The sequence below is a fragment of the Coturnix japonica genome, chromosome 6, assembly GCF_001577835.2.
Source record: "Coturnix japonica isolate 7356 chromosome 6, Coturnix japonica 2.1, whole genome shotgun sequence".
Classification (NCBI taxonomy): domain Eukaryota; kingdom Metazoa; phylum Chordata; class Aves; order Galliformes; family Phasianidae; genus Coturnix; species Coturnix japonica.
In genome coordinates this window covers 14,168,551-14,184,698 of record NC_029521.1, presented here as the reverse complement: position 1 = coordinate 14,184,698, position 16,148 = coordinate 14,168,551, and the positions used below count along the sequence as shown (strand labels likewise).

General features: G+C 42.1%; 1 protein-coding gene across 1 annotated transcript in view; it reads left to right on the top strand.

Moving 5' to 3' along the window:
• TLL2 (tolloid like 2) overlaps window positions 1-16,148 on the top strand; it is a 75,422-nt gene that overhangs the window by 24,136 nt on the left and 35,138 nt on the right. Inside the window, exon 2 of the mRNA XM_015866854.2 lies at window positions 4,913-5,023. Within this exon, the coding sequence (XP_015722340.1) occupies window positions 4,913-5,023 (111 nt within the window). The remainder of the gene's footprint in view (window positions 1-4,912; window positions 5,024-16,148) is intronic.

Below are 16,148 nucleotides of genomic sequence, written 5' to 3'. Positions count from 1 at the left end.
GAGCCCTAATGAAAGTGTGGCCAGCCCTGAAAACTCAATCTCTTGCACTCGGACCTGCCAGGCTGGGAAGCATCAGCAAATGCTGAGAAATAACTTGCAGGCTTTTGCTAGTGAGTGAATAGTCATAGAATAACCCACCTGTATGTGCAGCCAGCACTCCTTGCCTATAGCTCTTGTTGACAAGGTGGGATGCTGGCTTTCTCTTGTGCTATTCTGGCATGGTGCAGTCACTTCTGGAACAACAGGAGCTGGTGCCCTAGGATCTTTCCATAACAAAGACTATGGAGAAGATATTTGGATGGGGACAAACGCTGTCCCTTACATGTGCATGTATGATTATCTCAGGTATGTGTTCAGGCCACATCCTTTGATTGCACTTTGAGTCACGAACAGCTGGCATGGCTCATCACCAGAGTGACAATTGAGTCTGCTCCTTGGGTTACCTGTCTGTTGTATCACAAAATTGGAGGTGCCAGGGTTACTTGTGCAAATGCTTCTTCCTTGGATGTTTTGTACTGACTCGCATGCTCAGGTAGTCAATCACGAGGCATTCCTTCTTGGGAGCTCAGCTATCACCTACGCAGAGAGGTTGTGAACAGCACCGGAAACTGAGTTTGAGTCATGAAGGCTGCTGAAACAAATGTGAGGCATCTGTTTGGATTCACATTGCTATTTGTTTTCCATGCTTGTTGCTATACTGCGCAGCAGGAAATCTGCCAGGCAAGAGTAAAGTCCTTCCAGCAAAAATGTGTTAAAACTACGTAGAGGAACTGAAATAAGTCTGTCAGCATGAGCTATGCCAACTGGCTGCAAGTTCAGAAAAGATCCTTGAGCTGATGGCATAAGCTAACTTCATGTTTCTGTCCTCACAGAAAGAGGGTTCCTTTGAATCAGCTTGTAGAGTGTAATCCTCAATCTAGGTTCATATTCTATTCGGCACCTAAAACCTGCCATTACATAACCAAAGCTTCAGACAGTGAGACCCTCTCTGAAGAGGAGTGGGACAGAGGGACTTTTCTAGGCAGGCAGAACATGCCTGTTTCCAAGGTTGCTTTTTCTATGAATCTATTGCAGCTGTTCCTGATGGGCGCTTCAAAATTCCTGCAATCTCCCATGGTGTCCAGAGTCCAAATGCTTTGTAGCTTCCTGTCATCAGCGTAAATCTATGGACTATACTGATCTTTTGGTGCTGGAACGGAGCATTCCTGCAAGAAATCATGGCAGGCAAATGGGTTTAAGTTTTGCTCCTAGACTTGCTTTGGAGGCTGGGCATGAATTCAAATGCAGATGTTGTTTGATATTTTTCAAGTATAGTTTAGTTCTTCTGTTAAGTGGCTTTAATATACTTGTGTAAACTTAGGGCTGATGGTGGTGAGGGTGAAAAACAGCTTCAAGTCAAAATATATAGAGACAGAGGTAAGCAGGCTTGTAACAAATCACAGTATTGCATTTTGTTTGGGTGCTTATTCTTAGGAGTAATGTTCCTTTTTTTTTTTTTTTTCTACTTTGATGCCTTTGAGATGATGGGGGGGGGAGGAAGGGGGAAGCAGAAGGGGAAGACATTTCATTAAAGAACTGGAGTAAACATGTTCTATGGAATATGATTTTAAACTGTTGCAAACACTTTTGTATTGAATCTGCATGAGAGACAGCAGTTTGGGTTTTTTTTTCCTATTCTGACTTAAAACTAAGGAAAGAAGAGAATACAAGTAGGAAGTAGAAGTGGGAGAAAAAGTTACTTGAGGGCACTGTGGGAAGAAAAAGACCAGGGGCTGTTTTGCAGAGAAATGGTTTCAGAAAGAAGATGCTCTGGGCAGCCACATTGCTTTGGAGTTAGTGAGTGCCAAAGCCCCCAAGGCAGGTTACTGTGCTGTGCAAACACCAGCATGTGGACTGTTCTCCTGGGGAAGAAATGTTCTGAAAATGAGGACAGCTTTTTATTTTTTATTTATTTATTTTTCTTAATTATTGAGTGATGGATTTTTATTTGTTTATTCTTCCTTTGCCTCAACAAACAACTGCTTTCTCATTGCACGTGCTGGGGAGTGGTGGGGTTAAACATTCTGAGTAGTTGATGCATACTGCTCATCCAGCATGGAAGCAAACTCTCTCATATTAACTGCATCAGCCTTAATAAGGGCTGCTCTGTTCTAACTATCCAGAGCGATTAATGCATCATCTTAAACAAAAGCTGGCACACTGTTGCGCTGAGTGTTAAGAGTTTGCACCTGGCTGTACGCGACAGAGATTTCTGCCAAGAGAAATACTGGTTTCCAAGTTTGCTAGCCTGCTGTTCAGAGATCTTAATTTTTGTTTTTGTTTTCTCTTTTGGAAATCCTCCCATGTTAAATTAAAAAGGGGACGTTGGTAAAGGAAATCAGAAGGAATGCTTTCAGAGGTTTAATTTGCCAGAAGTCTCTGAACTTGTGACCCTTTAAAATAAAATACTTGTGCTTTCCTGTGGGACAGCTCTGTTGGGGTGGAAGGAAGCGTCTTTCAGGCCTGCATGCCTTTAGGAAGGAGCCTTTGACAGCACACGAGAAGTTGCAGTGCAACATTCTCAGCCAGGATTTCCAGTGAAGAAAGTTGCTTAGCTGGCTCAGGACTGTGATAAATCGTGGTTCCCCTTGAGCATGCTGGGACTATAGAGAGCTGGAAATAAATGTGAGGGAAATTTGGCTTTTGTAGTGGGCCATCTTTCAGGATGATGCATGGCTTTGTAACTGAAAGAGATTACTGTGCTGGGGTTGGGGGAAAACTGTTTTCTGTTGGGAATAAAAATGTAACAATTCTATTTCTTTAAATCCATACCACAGCTTTGGCATGTACTTACTACCTTGACCTGAAAAACAAACTATGCAGTGCTAATGGAAAATAGCCCCTGAGAGTCAATGGTGGTAGAAATTACTCTGGGATTGAAATGGTACTAGAGGTTTGTGTTAGGGTGGGGAATGGATGTCTCTCCAGCTGGTATAGTAGTAACTACAGAATGTGGATGGAGAAAGAATCAGAAGGCATGTGATGCTGTTTGCCACATTGTCCTGAGCAAGTAATTTCTTTGTATGGATAAAAATATCTTAAAATTGCAGTCAGAGGAGAGTATGTCCCCTTTTCTTTCATCGGCCATTCCCAATCAGTGTGCCTCTTGGTTATGCTGGTAGACTTGTTAGTTGGTGGTGAGCTGATAGTATTTTATGTTCTGCTTTGTTCTGCGTGAGGAATTTGGTTGCCTAGACATTGGGGAGAGCCCGAGTTATGCTTCTCTGTAGAGTCTGTCCTAGTTTTAATTAATGTCAGTCAGTGCATAGATTTGTCTGCAGTACAGAGTCTTCTGGAGCTGTTGCTATATTTCTATACTCTGGGGTTTTGGTAGCGCTGTTAATGAGACACTGCCAAAAAGCTATAGTCAGTCTTCTGCAAGGCTGAGTCCTGTCTCCCATTTCTTTACTATGGCCTGATAACATCAGGCAGACTGAGGGAATGGGAAACAGCTGAATCTCTGTGCTTGTACCAGGGCTCAGCTGCTCGTGGCAGCTCTTTGGTGGGGTGACGTGTGGCAGCTGGATGCCCTGTAGCACGCATAGCTCTGTAGGAGTTAACTCTTTATAATTCAGTTACCACAGATGCAGTTGCAGGTTTCCGATAAACGGGTGAACAGCCTGACACTTTTCATTTGGCAGTCTTGTCAGTAAAAGCAAACTGATGAGTAAAACCTGTTGGTTACTTAGGTCTAATTTATTCCAATCAGTGATCCTGCTGGCATAGCAATGGGACAATTTTTTCCCTCCAGGAATGTAGCTGTTGTTGGTTGTGATTCCATTGCATCTGGTCACTACTGCGGAGAGCAACTGTACATTGCTCCTTGCTTGACTTGTTGAGCTGTCTTGAACTGCACCAGGAATTATTTTCTCTATTGTTTATTTGGTATGTTTTGTTTTTCATCAGCCTACGCAGACTATGAATTTTAACAGCTCAGTTTGTAACATCTTTGCCATCTCTGAAAGGTCTGTTCTGTTTGGTCAACTGCTTCATCATCTCATTTACTTAGCTGCATTTTTTCAATATGAACTGTACACTGTGCAGAGTCAACTGAACTCTCCCAGTTCAGTTTATATTTATATATATATATACACAGTTTATATATATATATAATATATATATGTATATATATATAAAATCTTCCAGTATCTATCTATATAATTATATATAATCTTCCAGTATACACACACATGTGTATATATATGTTTTTTTTTAAACTTTTCCAGTCTTATTTGAGCTGTTGAGGTATCACTTTATTTACTTTATTTTCATGGCTTCTAGCTGCAATTGAAGGATTTTTACAAATCTAAAAGCTCTGCAAACATCAGTCAGTGTAACTAATGCACGAGAGGACAAATAAATGACGTTTCTCCAGTTAAGTGGGAAGGCTGGCTACATGCTTGGATTTGGAACCGTTTAGCACTGTGTCTGATGAACGTGTGTAGTAGGTCCCATGAGCTGACAGTTTGTGGTTTTCCTGTTTTATGCAAACTATTAGCCTGAGATGGTGTGGATGCACCATCATAATCTGAGCTGTCCCTTAGCTCTCTCCTTCACACTATATAGCGAAATACCCATAACTGCCCCTTGTAGGCTTTAATGAACGGTGAACGCCAGCACCGTAAAGCTCAGTTGAGTCAGTCCTGCAACGAAGTAACACAAGGCATCTCAGCTAATAAGCTCCTATCTGTGCTTCTGCACAGTGGTTCAATTTAAGTACTGTCACCTAGCTTCCACTAATGTCTACTCTCTCTGTGCTTATAAACCATTGCTTTGTATTACTTTTTTCTGGTCCATGGAGGTGCGATATGGTCTGCGTAGGAATTATCCTTTCCTTCCAGAATAAAACTAATTGCAATTTGTTTCTCTCCAGCTGCCTTTTGGGGTGATATCGCTTTAGATGAAGATGATTTGAAGCTGTTTCAAATAGACAGAACTGTTGACTTAACAAAGCACTCAGCTGGCAACGCGAGACACACTTCAGGTAAGGGCAGCCCAAAGGTGACACAGCCTTCTTTCCTTTGGTTTTATTGTCAGATGGAAGAGTTCTTTGTCATTCATGTGGCCTGTTCTCACAGGTAGGGAAATGCATACAGAGAGAAGCTAGTTATGTGATTAAGAATGAGAACCAACTCTGAACTTTGTTAGATAAAAACAGTCAAGATGTGCATAGAGGGCAGTGGTGCAGCCCTTCTGTTTAGCCTGAGGGAGTTTCAAATTTACAGCACTGGTTTCTTCCTTTTGAAGAACTGCCTCTGCAAATTTGAAGGGAGATTTGATTGAAACAGGGACATTCAGTTTGGCATTAAATTTAACTCTTACTGTTCTCCCCTCTTTTAATCTTGATGGGATAATGCATTTTTCAGGTTTTTTTTTTTTAATGTAAGTAAAACCCATTGGTGTCTTGCATATGGGCTACCCTTGAAGTGATTATGTAATTGATACAGATTAACAGTCCTTGTGATTTTTTTTGTAAAGCCAAAAGATGAGGTAATATATGCTGATGTTACCTTCTGCCCCTACACAGCTCTTACATATGCTCAGTTTTGTGCCAGACTGGAGTTGTTTCTTGAGTCAGAAGCTCTGATTTGTCTCCATCTCTAAGAGTGTCTGAAACACTCTGCAGCTGGTTTGGAGAGTGTGAAGAGACTCCCTGCAGTATCATAGCCTTTACTTCATTTTATGATGGCAGGAAAACTAGTTGGAATCTGAGCTTTGAGAGGCACTGGTGGAACTGGAGATAGGGCAGGTCAGGACAACCTTTATTTCTCTCTGCTGCTGTGCTCTTAGGTTAGCAAGTATGGTGAAAAGTTGAGTAGAGACTCGGATCAGTGGGGCATTGTGTTCACCTGATGCCTGTGCATCTTGGCTCATTTTGTGTTATTCATAAGGGCTGGCAGCTGGTTCTGAATCCTTGTGACTGCCTGCCTTTAGTTTCTGTAAGCCTTATTCTGGGGTTCAGTGCTATAGCAGCTTCCTGTTAGAATAAGTCAGAAAGAAAGATGATGCATCTGATGCAGATGTATACGTTAATGTCAACATATCTAATCTAAAATCATACTGATTCTAAAATTCTGTGCAGAGGGGGTCTGCACGTTTCTTACTGTTATTGATTGCTTCCTGTAAACGTGTTATTGTGTTGCTTACCCTGTTAATGTTGTTTTGAATGTGGTGTGTTCTCAAGTGTTAGACTACTAGGAGTCAGTTGCATTGAGAGCAGAAGGCAAATCATAGAATGAGGACCCAGTAGGTGGGACAGGCACTATTCATCTTTTCTGTGTCTGTCAGCTACAGAAGTTAGAAGATATTTCTGTGGAAGCAAAGCCAGATGCTGACTGTGTCAGTTTGCTGTGGTTGTTCTTATAGTTGTCAAATCTGAAAGATTTTTCTTGTACTCAGACTCATGCCATTACTCTTTGTAACCTACATTTATACTGTGTAAGGCAGACAGTGGTCTCCTGTAATCATGACTCATGTTGTGTAATTGGGCTTTATGAATTAAAGCTCAGGTGGTGCTTCACGTGATGGGCATTAGGGGAATTCTGATGCTGTGCTCACCTGCCACTGTCATCATCACTGGCAGATTTCATTCTTCTCACTGACTTTCAACCCCTGGAAGTGCAAGCTGACAAGCCAGCACCTGGGCCTGTCATTGTAAGCTTAGGTTTCTGCAGTGCATGCATAGAGGGTCCTCTGTATTCACCTGCTCTGCAAGGGGCTCTCTACAGAAGCAGGAAGAATTGATTCTTCTCCTGTGGGGCTTGCTTGACACTTGTGAATTGCAAGAGGGTGGTCTTCTTTGGCATGGTGGGGACTGGGATCTATTCTTCCCTGGGAGAAAGTCCTGCTTTCTGCCTTTTTACTTCCAGTGGGAAGAATGCAACCTCTGTACAGAAATGGTCTAAGACCTTTTATGAGTGGGTCCCCTTGAATTATAACATTTCAGAGTTTCCTAAAGCTGTTAATAGGATTAGTTGCATAGTGGAGGAAGTACTTAATACATACATACACACAGGCTCTTCGTATCTGGGAGCTGCAGTTCTGAACAAGCTATTAGGCCAGGAATTCTTCTTTTCTGTGTCCCCAGAAAATGCTGTTTGGCTGAGAGGAGTGGGAGGAGGGGTGAAAATAGTGCTATTTGACACTCTAGGGCTGTTGAGAAGCGTAAACCCTACTAGCTTGTGTAGAACATCTGCAGCTGTCAAGCTCCAGAGGAAGAATGAAGTTTCCACATTTGTATGGGTGATGGTTCTCCAGTGAACCTAGATGCAACTAGGGATGATTTCAGTAAAAGCTGTGCCTTGGCTGATGAGAGCTGAGGCTGTCAGATGTGGGAAGCTTTCTCGTTCCAACTCTCCTCCTTTACCTTTTTCCATTCCAGTCTCCTTTCTAGAAAGACAGTTATTGCCCTTCTCTAGACCCTTTGGAAGGAGGCTCTGCACAAGAATTGTAGCTCTTATTTTTTGTACTGAAAGCCTTTTGGAATGCAGAATAGGATCTCATAGTCTTTATTCATGTGGACAACCTCTTTTGCTCCAGAAGAGCTGCCGTGTTGTTGGGGAGAACACAGGTAGGGCAGCTGAAAACTGCAGGAGACATTATGAATAGCATCTTGCATTCTCTGGTGCTTTTGATGTGCTGCTGAGGGAAAAGCAAAGGCATCACGGCAGCCTACAACTAAGTGCAGCCTATTTAATCCAAGCAGTTTATTTGAGTTACTCGTGCTGGCCTCTACCTCTAAGTTAAAACTCTGAGCTGCAATTTAGTAACCCAAACAAACAAAAACAGAAACAAAAACTTGCAAACAGTACAGATGAACACTGAGTGGATGCTGGGAGGCACATACTTAAAAGGGAGCTCAGAACAGGCAACCAGTTCAGTTCTCATTGTGACCCTTCTGGGATCCCTAAGGATTTGTTCCAAAGTGTTTTCTTCCTACTTAAATAATTCCAGTAGTATGATGTCTGTTCTCTTTACCATACATCTCAACTTCAGCTGTGCTTTTCCTGAAGCTTAGTTTTTACTCTGATCAATGATCCTGTGAAAGAGCTGTCTAAAGTTGTACATTTGACCTTTCTTTGAATCTAAACACAATTTTTGTGATATTTTAAAGCAGGAGAAAATTGTTCCCCACCCTCCATTAGCTGTTCTCCTTTGAATCTAAGTCCTAAACTAAGAGAATTGCTTGTGTTGTTTTTTTTTTTGCTGCTTGTAACACTAGTAGAGATGTTATTTATTTGAAGAAACAGGAAGGGGTGTTGTGAAAGTATTACTTGGCATTAAAATGTTTATTAGCTGCCTCACTGCCCCTCCTTCTGTGGAATTAAGTTTATATGACGTTTGCTATGAAAAGTAGTTGTTTTCATATGACAGTTTTGAAGCTGATTTGGCTCAGCAGAGAGAGTAATGGTTCAAAACATAATGCAACAAATGATAGAAACAAGAAAAGCCCCTGGGAGGTTGTGAGACTGCATAGTGACACTAAGGTTCTGAGTCCTCTAGTGCAAAGTGATTGTCTTTGCTTTATTGCTTTATTTTCCAAAGCATTAGCCATAGAGGAAGAAGACTTTCTTGCCATGACTGTGAGAATTTTGTGGCTATTTAATCTTAAACTCTTTAAGTCTTTTCTGGCAATTTAGGGATTAAGAGGAATTTACTGATACAATATGTCTTTTTCTGAATTCTGTATCACTGAGGCAGTTTCAAGTCCTGAAAGAAATCTCTGTGTGAGGGAAGGGCAAGTTCATCCCTACTGTGTTGTTGCTTTGGCTTTGGCAGGTGAGAAGACATGGGAGTCTGGCTGCCCTCACTGCTACCACACTGTGCTGGGCTTGCTGCTGAGGCAGTGACTCTGCATCGTGCTGCCGCCAAGAATGCTTTTCAAGAACACTCAAAATAGGTTTTCTGTGCCTCTAATACTGAGAGATTTCTGTGCTCGTGGCTTGAAGGCCTTGATAAAGCTTTTATACTTGTGCTGGTCAGGAAGGATTTACAGAGCATCTCTGAGCTACAGTAAGTAATTCTTCAGATAACAGTGCATTTGGATATGTTTGATCCCAGGGATTTTACTGAAATTAGAGTGGGAATTGGCTTTGAACCATGTAAAATATTTAATAGCTGATGTTAGGATGGAGGCTGCCCTGGATGGCCAGAGGCTGTGGCATCAAATTCATGAGTCCAGTGCAAGAAAATTACTGTTTGGTGAATCAGTTGAAGAGGAGTTCTGAATTGTACCTTCTGTCAATAAAAGTAGGGTGTTGTTCTGTTGGCACATATCGGTTTCTTGTGCAGCCCTTTTATTCTGATCATGCTTTAAAACTGGAGGTGGCACCTCCGCTGTTTCACCAGGTCTGCGCAAGGCTAATCCCTGCAACAGGCTGCTCTTCTGTTTTACCTTTTGGGATGCCTGTGGTCACCTTGTGGCTTTTCCTATTTTCAGGACTTTCTCTTAGCTGTTTCTTTTCCCCTGTGACAAATCAAGGATCTCTGATTTTAATTCTCACATGAACTGGGATTATTTGCAGATAGAATATCTTTATTCCAAGGGGCCTATCTGAGGGCTCAGTCCATCTGTGTGCGTATCAATTTTTGATACATACTGTTAAGCTTACTAATATTTGTCCTTCAGGACAGGTTAAAGGATGTCCCAAGCAATATGTGAACATACTATTTGGCTCTTGCTGGAGCACAGCCTGAACAGTGCAGCTCCACTACTTGCTCTGCATTCCCCTTGGAGCTAAATGTTTGTTTTCCCCTCTTGGCTATGTTCCCGTTGGCAACTGGTCACATGCACACAAAGGGCTTATTGGAAATGCACTGGTCCCTGAAATCAAGGTTTTTGAATGGTAGGCTCCCACCTGTCAAAATAAGTGATTTTATTCACCTTTACATAGTTTATTGGTTTTTGTTTTTGTTTTTTTCCCCAGTGATTTTAAACTTTGCTGTTGTACTAGTATTAAAGTGTGTTCCACATTGTAACAAAATCTCCCAAATGTTTCATGTATTTCTAGCTCTGCCACTTATCTATTTTTAGTAGAAACTTTGGTGCTTATGTTATGATAAACACATCTTTAATTTGTATATTTCAGAAATAAACTAGGAAGCCAGTTTGCCCTGATTTTTGCTCTAAATTTGAGCAGTAGTTGCATACATCACTGCACAGGCAGTGCTGGATCTCTGTTGTTCCTTGTATAGCTTAGCTTCTGCCTTTGGCTCCCAGCCCCATGGATTTGCCAGTCCTCTAAGTTCTCTTTTTGGACAGGTCTTAGGCACCTGGAATTTGGTGTGAGAGGGCATTATTAACCATTTAGGATGTACAGCATTCATTGCACCTGATTTATGTTTGCAACTGTCTTGCTCTTGATTGCTCTTAATTAAATTTTCTTTAGGTCTTGTCTACAGATGGTTTAACACACTTGGAAATCCTTCCTTTCACTGGTGTCAGAGGAGTCTGAATAGTCTTTTGTGTTTAAGTGGAGGTTATTAAATAGCTTTATATGAATTAACTGTGATTCGGGGAACACATGGGCAAATGCACTTGAGGAGATCAGTTTATCCGTATGGAAATTGCACTGGAAGTTAAATCCATTACCCTAATTGTAAGATTTGTCGGTGCTGAGCCAGTAACAATGGAATTGCCTAAATCATGTATTTGTTTCAGAGCTGGCAAGTGCTTAATTTCCTTGAATACTTGCTTGAATGAAAAATTGAGTTTGTCTCAGCTGCATAGGCTGCTTTGTCAATCCTGTGAGCGTTTTAGTAAATGCATTTGGAGGTAGAAGTGGTCAGTGAAAGACTAAGATCTAAGAAGCTATGAGAGAAGCCATTGCAGGCCGGTGGCTCTGGGAGGCCAGCTTAGATGCTTTGATCTTCAGGCGCTCTAAAACAAGGATGTTGCTGTGCCCACAGAATAAAAGTTACTCACTCTATTCAGTGAAATAGTGGGCCAGGTCCAAGAAATAATCAACAACCAAAATGGCTTCATAAATAATAGCAAATAACGAGTAAAGTAGAAAAAGCTGTAAACTGCTCATGGTTGATTGTGAACAGAAAAAGACTACATTTGTGGAATAAATGTGTTCACTTTGAGCTGCTTGCTCAGGTCTAATTTGGAAAGAAGGCAGGCTTTTATAGCTACAGTGGACAAAAAAAAACTTCATTGCAGCTCCCCTTTTCAAATGGCAAGGACAAAGTATTTATTCAGCTGTCAAGTGGGGAAAGAAAGCAAATTAGTTTTAGGCTGAAATGCTGTACTGTGCTTGCTGCTGTAGTTCTAAGGTCAGATGGCAACTTGAACAACCTTCAGGAACGAGTAACAAGTTTCTCCAGGACAAAGATCAGAGGCAAAAGGAAATATTCAGATTATCTTGTTGTTTCACTTCCTAGAGTTGTCCTAAAGAGAAGTGTGAGATTTAGAAAGCTGTGTTTGCAAGGGATTCACCACTCATCTTGAAACTGATGAAGGTGCTGAATCCTACAGTGGGTTTGTGGCAGAGTTGAGATTTGAGTTGCTTTTCCTCCAGTTCATCTCTTCCACTGCATAACTGTAGCTTCTCTGCCAGAAGCTCTTGGTGTGGAAGTTTGCTGTGGTGAAGAAAGCTTTTGCCACTTACATTCCAACTCCTGCTGGCTTGGCGTTTTTTTGTGTTTTTTTGTGTTTTTTTTTTTCCTTAATTACTGCAAATAATTCAGGCATCTGTTTCACCATGGAGCTGAAAGACAGCATGAGGAATGGGGTGACATCATGCATAGGTCCTCTATGAAAATAAAGGTCTGTGCTCCTGAAGCAGTACTGCTTTCCTTAGCACTGTATGTCCTTGCTGGCAGCTGGGGCTGGCTGAGCTGTGACCTGCTGAGGTCTTAGCTCCTGGTCTTATGGCTATTGCAAATGAAATCCATGCCTCCGTCAGCAGCAGCAGCTGGCCATGTGCTCGTTTTGCTGAGGCTCAGGGCTTTTTTTGAAGCTCCTTTATCTGCTTGCTTCCTTGCCAGGGGTAATTTGTAGAAGGGACCTGGGAGAAAGCTGATGGCAGGAGGTGGGTGAAGGTATGCTCTATGAGGTTTGCTACTTTACCTTGCAGGGCAAGGGCTCACACCTACTCTACTCAGACGTAAACCCCTGTTGGGAAGTCATAGTCAGAAGTTTATATTACTCAACACGTGCATTTGCAAGGCTGCTGCCAGCCCTTTGGGAGCCTGGAGGGAAAGCCTCTGAATGGCAATAGCTGAAGCTTGACCCAGGTGTTTTGAATCCCTTCAGCATGCTGAGAAGCAATATGGTGTTGCTGGCTCCTCTGTTGCTCAAGGTCTGCTTGCAACCCATCGTGGTCTCATTCCCCTTAGCCTGCAGAGCCTCCCTGGGTACATGGTGGGAGGCTAATGAGGTAACCTGGCAGAGCAAGTCCTGCTGTTTCTGTTCGCATCTGGGGTGTAGGCAAGGGGCCTGCTGAGTCCTGGGACCAGAGTTGACCTGTGGCTGCCCGGCAGTCATCACGTTTGTGCTTGGAAAGCCTTTTCAGCCCCATACCTGGCCCCTCTTGTGCTATCTTCTCAGTGCTGGCTTGTGACTCCATTTTCTTGCTGCTGGCAGTCAAATGAAATGTCCTTTATGTAAGCTGTAGCATAGCTGGCATGTAACTAAGCAGATGATGTGTTTCTACTGTATTTACTCAAGGTCCTTGGGTCTGTTACATATGTTACAGTCTTCCAGAGGGTAAAAAGGCACCAAAAGCTCTCCAAGAAGCCCCAGGACTGGAAGTGTTTGAATATCCAGGCAGAGAGCAAGCTGGAAGAAAGTTACTTATGCTTGCACCACACACTCTCTTTGAACGGGGTTTAATTGCATTCGAACATGATTTAGTTTCCAGTGTAGTGTTTTCATTTGGAGTTAATTTTTCTCCAGTATAAACAAGGTAAGGGGAAAACAAAAGGATTAAGAAGGCTCAGTGGGAGCAGAGCTGGCTGGCTATGCATGGGAACCCACAGCTGGAATGGGGTAAGGGGATGCTGCAAGGAGCACAGAAAGCTGTGCGTGGCAGTGCCTGCAGAGGCCCAGAGAGAGCAGTATGGGTGAAGCAATTAGACTGTGCAGGTCAGAGGTAAGGGGTTGTTAGTAGAGGGGCCCTAGGGGCAGGAGTGTTTGTACTGTTTGTGCAGCAGTGGGTGAACCCAAGCCAGCTCTTACCATTTACTTATCCATCCAAAAGTTCACTTTTGCTTTTCTTCCCTTTTAGAGGAGAAGTAGGTAGGAAAATGATTACTACGAATCAAGAGGGGTGTCATGGAGAGACAGGTGCCTGTTAGAGCTTGATCTATTGGATTCACAGGAAGTCTAATGCAACATGCCAGTTGGTGCTGTGCATTGCTACTTCAATGTGCTGGGAGGGGAGAAGTTACACTCTGTCTACGAACCTTGTTGTACAGCAGGAACATAGACACGAAGCACTTGTGTACTCTCTTTGGATTTCATTTATCTAAGCAATGTAAGCCAGCATCTTGCAGGACTCTGTGTGGGAAAAATCAGTGATATGGCAAAGAATTTCCCTTCAATCTGTCCATTATTTTTTTTTTTCCCCTCGGGGGTAACTGTTAATTGCCTTCAGGAAAGACCTTCTGATCTTCCCAGTCCTCCCGTGTTTCCACAGAGTATTATTGTTTGTTGACTCTTGCTTGAAATACTGGTAGAGAGGTTGGTTCAGGTTCTTACAGTTCTTGCAAAGTCTTATTACCACAGTATAAAAATGATACAGCCACCTCCAGAAAACCACAGAGTGCAGAGGGAAGACACAAGATGTTGGGGAATGATGCTGCCAGTGGTCTCCTACAGTGCTGGTACTAACATGATACAGTGGATGGCCAGCCGGAGGGCATGGTGCATTAAGGGCTTTACAGCTCATGTTTTTATCAGCTCTGCATTTGCTTAACTACGTTCACCTTCCTCTTGCGAGCTTTCCTCAGAGACTGGTGTCTTAGTTCCGCACAAGCATTTGCAGAGCTAATGCAGAGATGACACATCTGCTTGTCAAGCTTCTGAACCCTGGGACTCTCCTGAGTTACCACAGCTAGTCAGCTTACTCTGAATGTGAAAAACAGATTCCTGCAAGGGATTTGTAGTTCAGAATTTTTCTCCTTCATTTATTTTTCTTCAAATTTAAGGAGCTTTAGCTGTCTTGTTGTTGGGAAATGCTAAAGGGCTATCTCAAATGATTTGTTCAGATCTCTAGGGCCCTGAGGGTTACGAAAAGTTCTCACTACAGACTCTCTACCATCTCTGGGAAACATCTGTTCTGCATTCTGAATGCATTTTCCCAACAGAGTTTGTTTTAATAAAATCATCACTTTCTCTGCAGTTAGAAAATCCAGCGCAATAAAGGGTTTTGACTGCCCTAAAAAGTTGTTGACCCCTGATTAATGAGGAAATTAAAAAGCAGAGTGTAACATCATTTGTCTCAGCCTGTTCTTCCATATGCTTCTCTGATGATGATAATACAGCAGCTAACCAGAACTGAAGCTCTGAGAAGAGATGAGTGTTTAATGTTGCCTGTACTTCTTGCTTTCTTGTTGATGCTTTGCTGTAGTTTGTTTGAAATACAAATTTTCAGCTGTGGAATTTGATTAACATCTGCATTGAATGCGGCTACTAAAGGTGAAGCAATCTAGGATACGGAAAGATGAAATAAAGCTCTTAATCACCTTATTTATTTATTTTCTATTTATTTTTATTTATTTATTTTTTTTTTTATTTGAAACATTCTTCCTTGGTTGTGTTCAAGGCCCCCAAAATGTCTTTTCCTTCTTTGTAATATGTACTTGAAGTCTTGCTGGGACTTAGTCCATGATAATTATGTGTACAGTCATTCTCTTCTAAATTAGAAAAGCAGGATAACCTAAGGAAGTCCTCAGGTTTTGCTGACTCCTCCTTTGTCCTCAATGGAGGTGACATACATCATGGCTGCAGCTGCTGCTGCCCACATTCAGTTATGGTGCACTTCTTCCATGTGAGAAGTGAACAGGGAAAGAAGAGGAGATCGCATGAATGTGGTGGAGGGAATCTTTGCTGGCCTGGAGAGAAACAGTTATCCTGGCCAGGAACTATGTGGTAAGGAGGTTTGATTTATTTATTTATTTATTTATTTATTTATTAATGGTATCTGGTCTACCTTCTTGGAACAAAAGGAAGGTGCTGGAAGCTTCATCCCATCCAGTTTTCCTTGTTGGAATACTTAGTGTTTTTAATATACCAGTTTTTAGGCACCCACAGTTCTTCTTGACAATCATACGATTTTAAATTTGAATTCTAGGTATCTATTCTGGTTTCTCAGATTGTTTCTCCTGTGTTTCCAAGTAGATAATATACGGCTTCTGAATAGTTCTTTCAGGTAAAAGTTTGAAAAGGAGCGTTACAATGTTTTAAAAGTTAGCTGCCCCTCAAGCAAATTTGTGGCACTGCAGGATATCTCACAGTGTGCAAGGGAGAAGAAGGGTGATACATATTTCCAGGCCTACTACTTAGATCCCAATTCACTGATAGACTGCTTAACATCTTTTTCCTCTCCTCTGGTAAATAAGAAGGCCTGTGTGGTTTTTGATCAACTGCAAGCAAGCACAGAAGCTTTGTTTAGTAAGGGATCTGATTGCCCCCTCTTCAGTAGATCAGATTGTTTGGGTTTTAGAACAACAAAAGAAAGCAGAATGCATAGAGCAGTAAATATTCTCAACCCTAAGCTGCATCTTGTAAAAGACAAGTTTGCAAGAAAGTCCAACCAATTACTAAGGTGTCTCTGTCCCACCCTCTTTCATAGACAATATGAATACCATATGGACTCTGCTTTCTGTTGTTTCTTCAGATTGTCTTTTTGCCTGTGCTAGTGGCAGAAGGAAACTGCAAATCGTATAGTTTTGATCTGACCCTTGGCACACTTTGTACTCTCTCTTGCTCTCTTAATCTGCTGTCTTTTATTTTGGTCTCAGCTGAGCAACTTGGATTCCTTTAAGCAAAATTGGATTTTCATTTTCCTTTTCTGGAAGAGATGGAGGAAATGCTTTCTTCCCAATAATGCCACAGCCGGCTGCTTTCTGCTTCACTGGACCCTTACTTACCACCTCAAGCT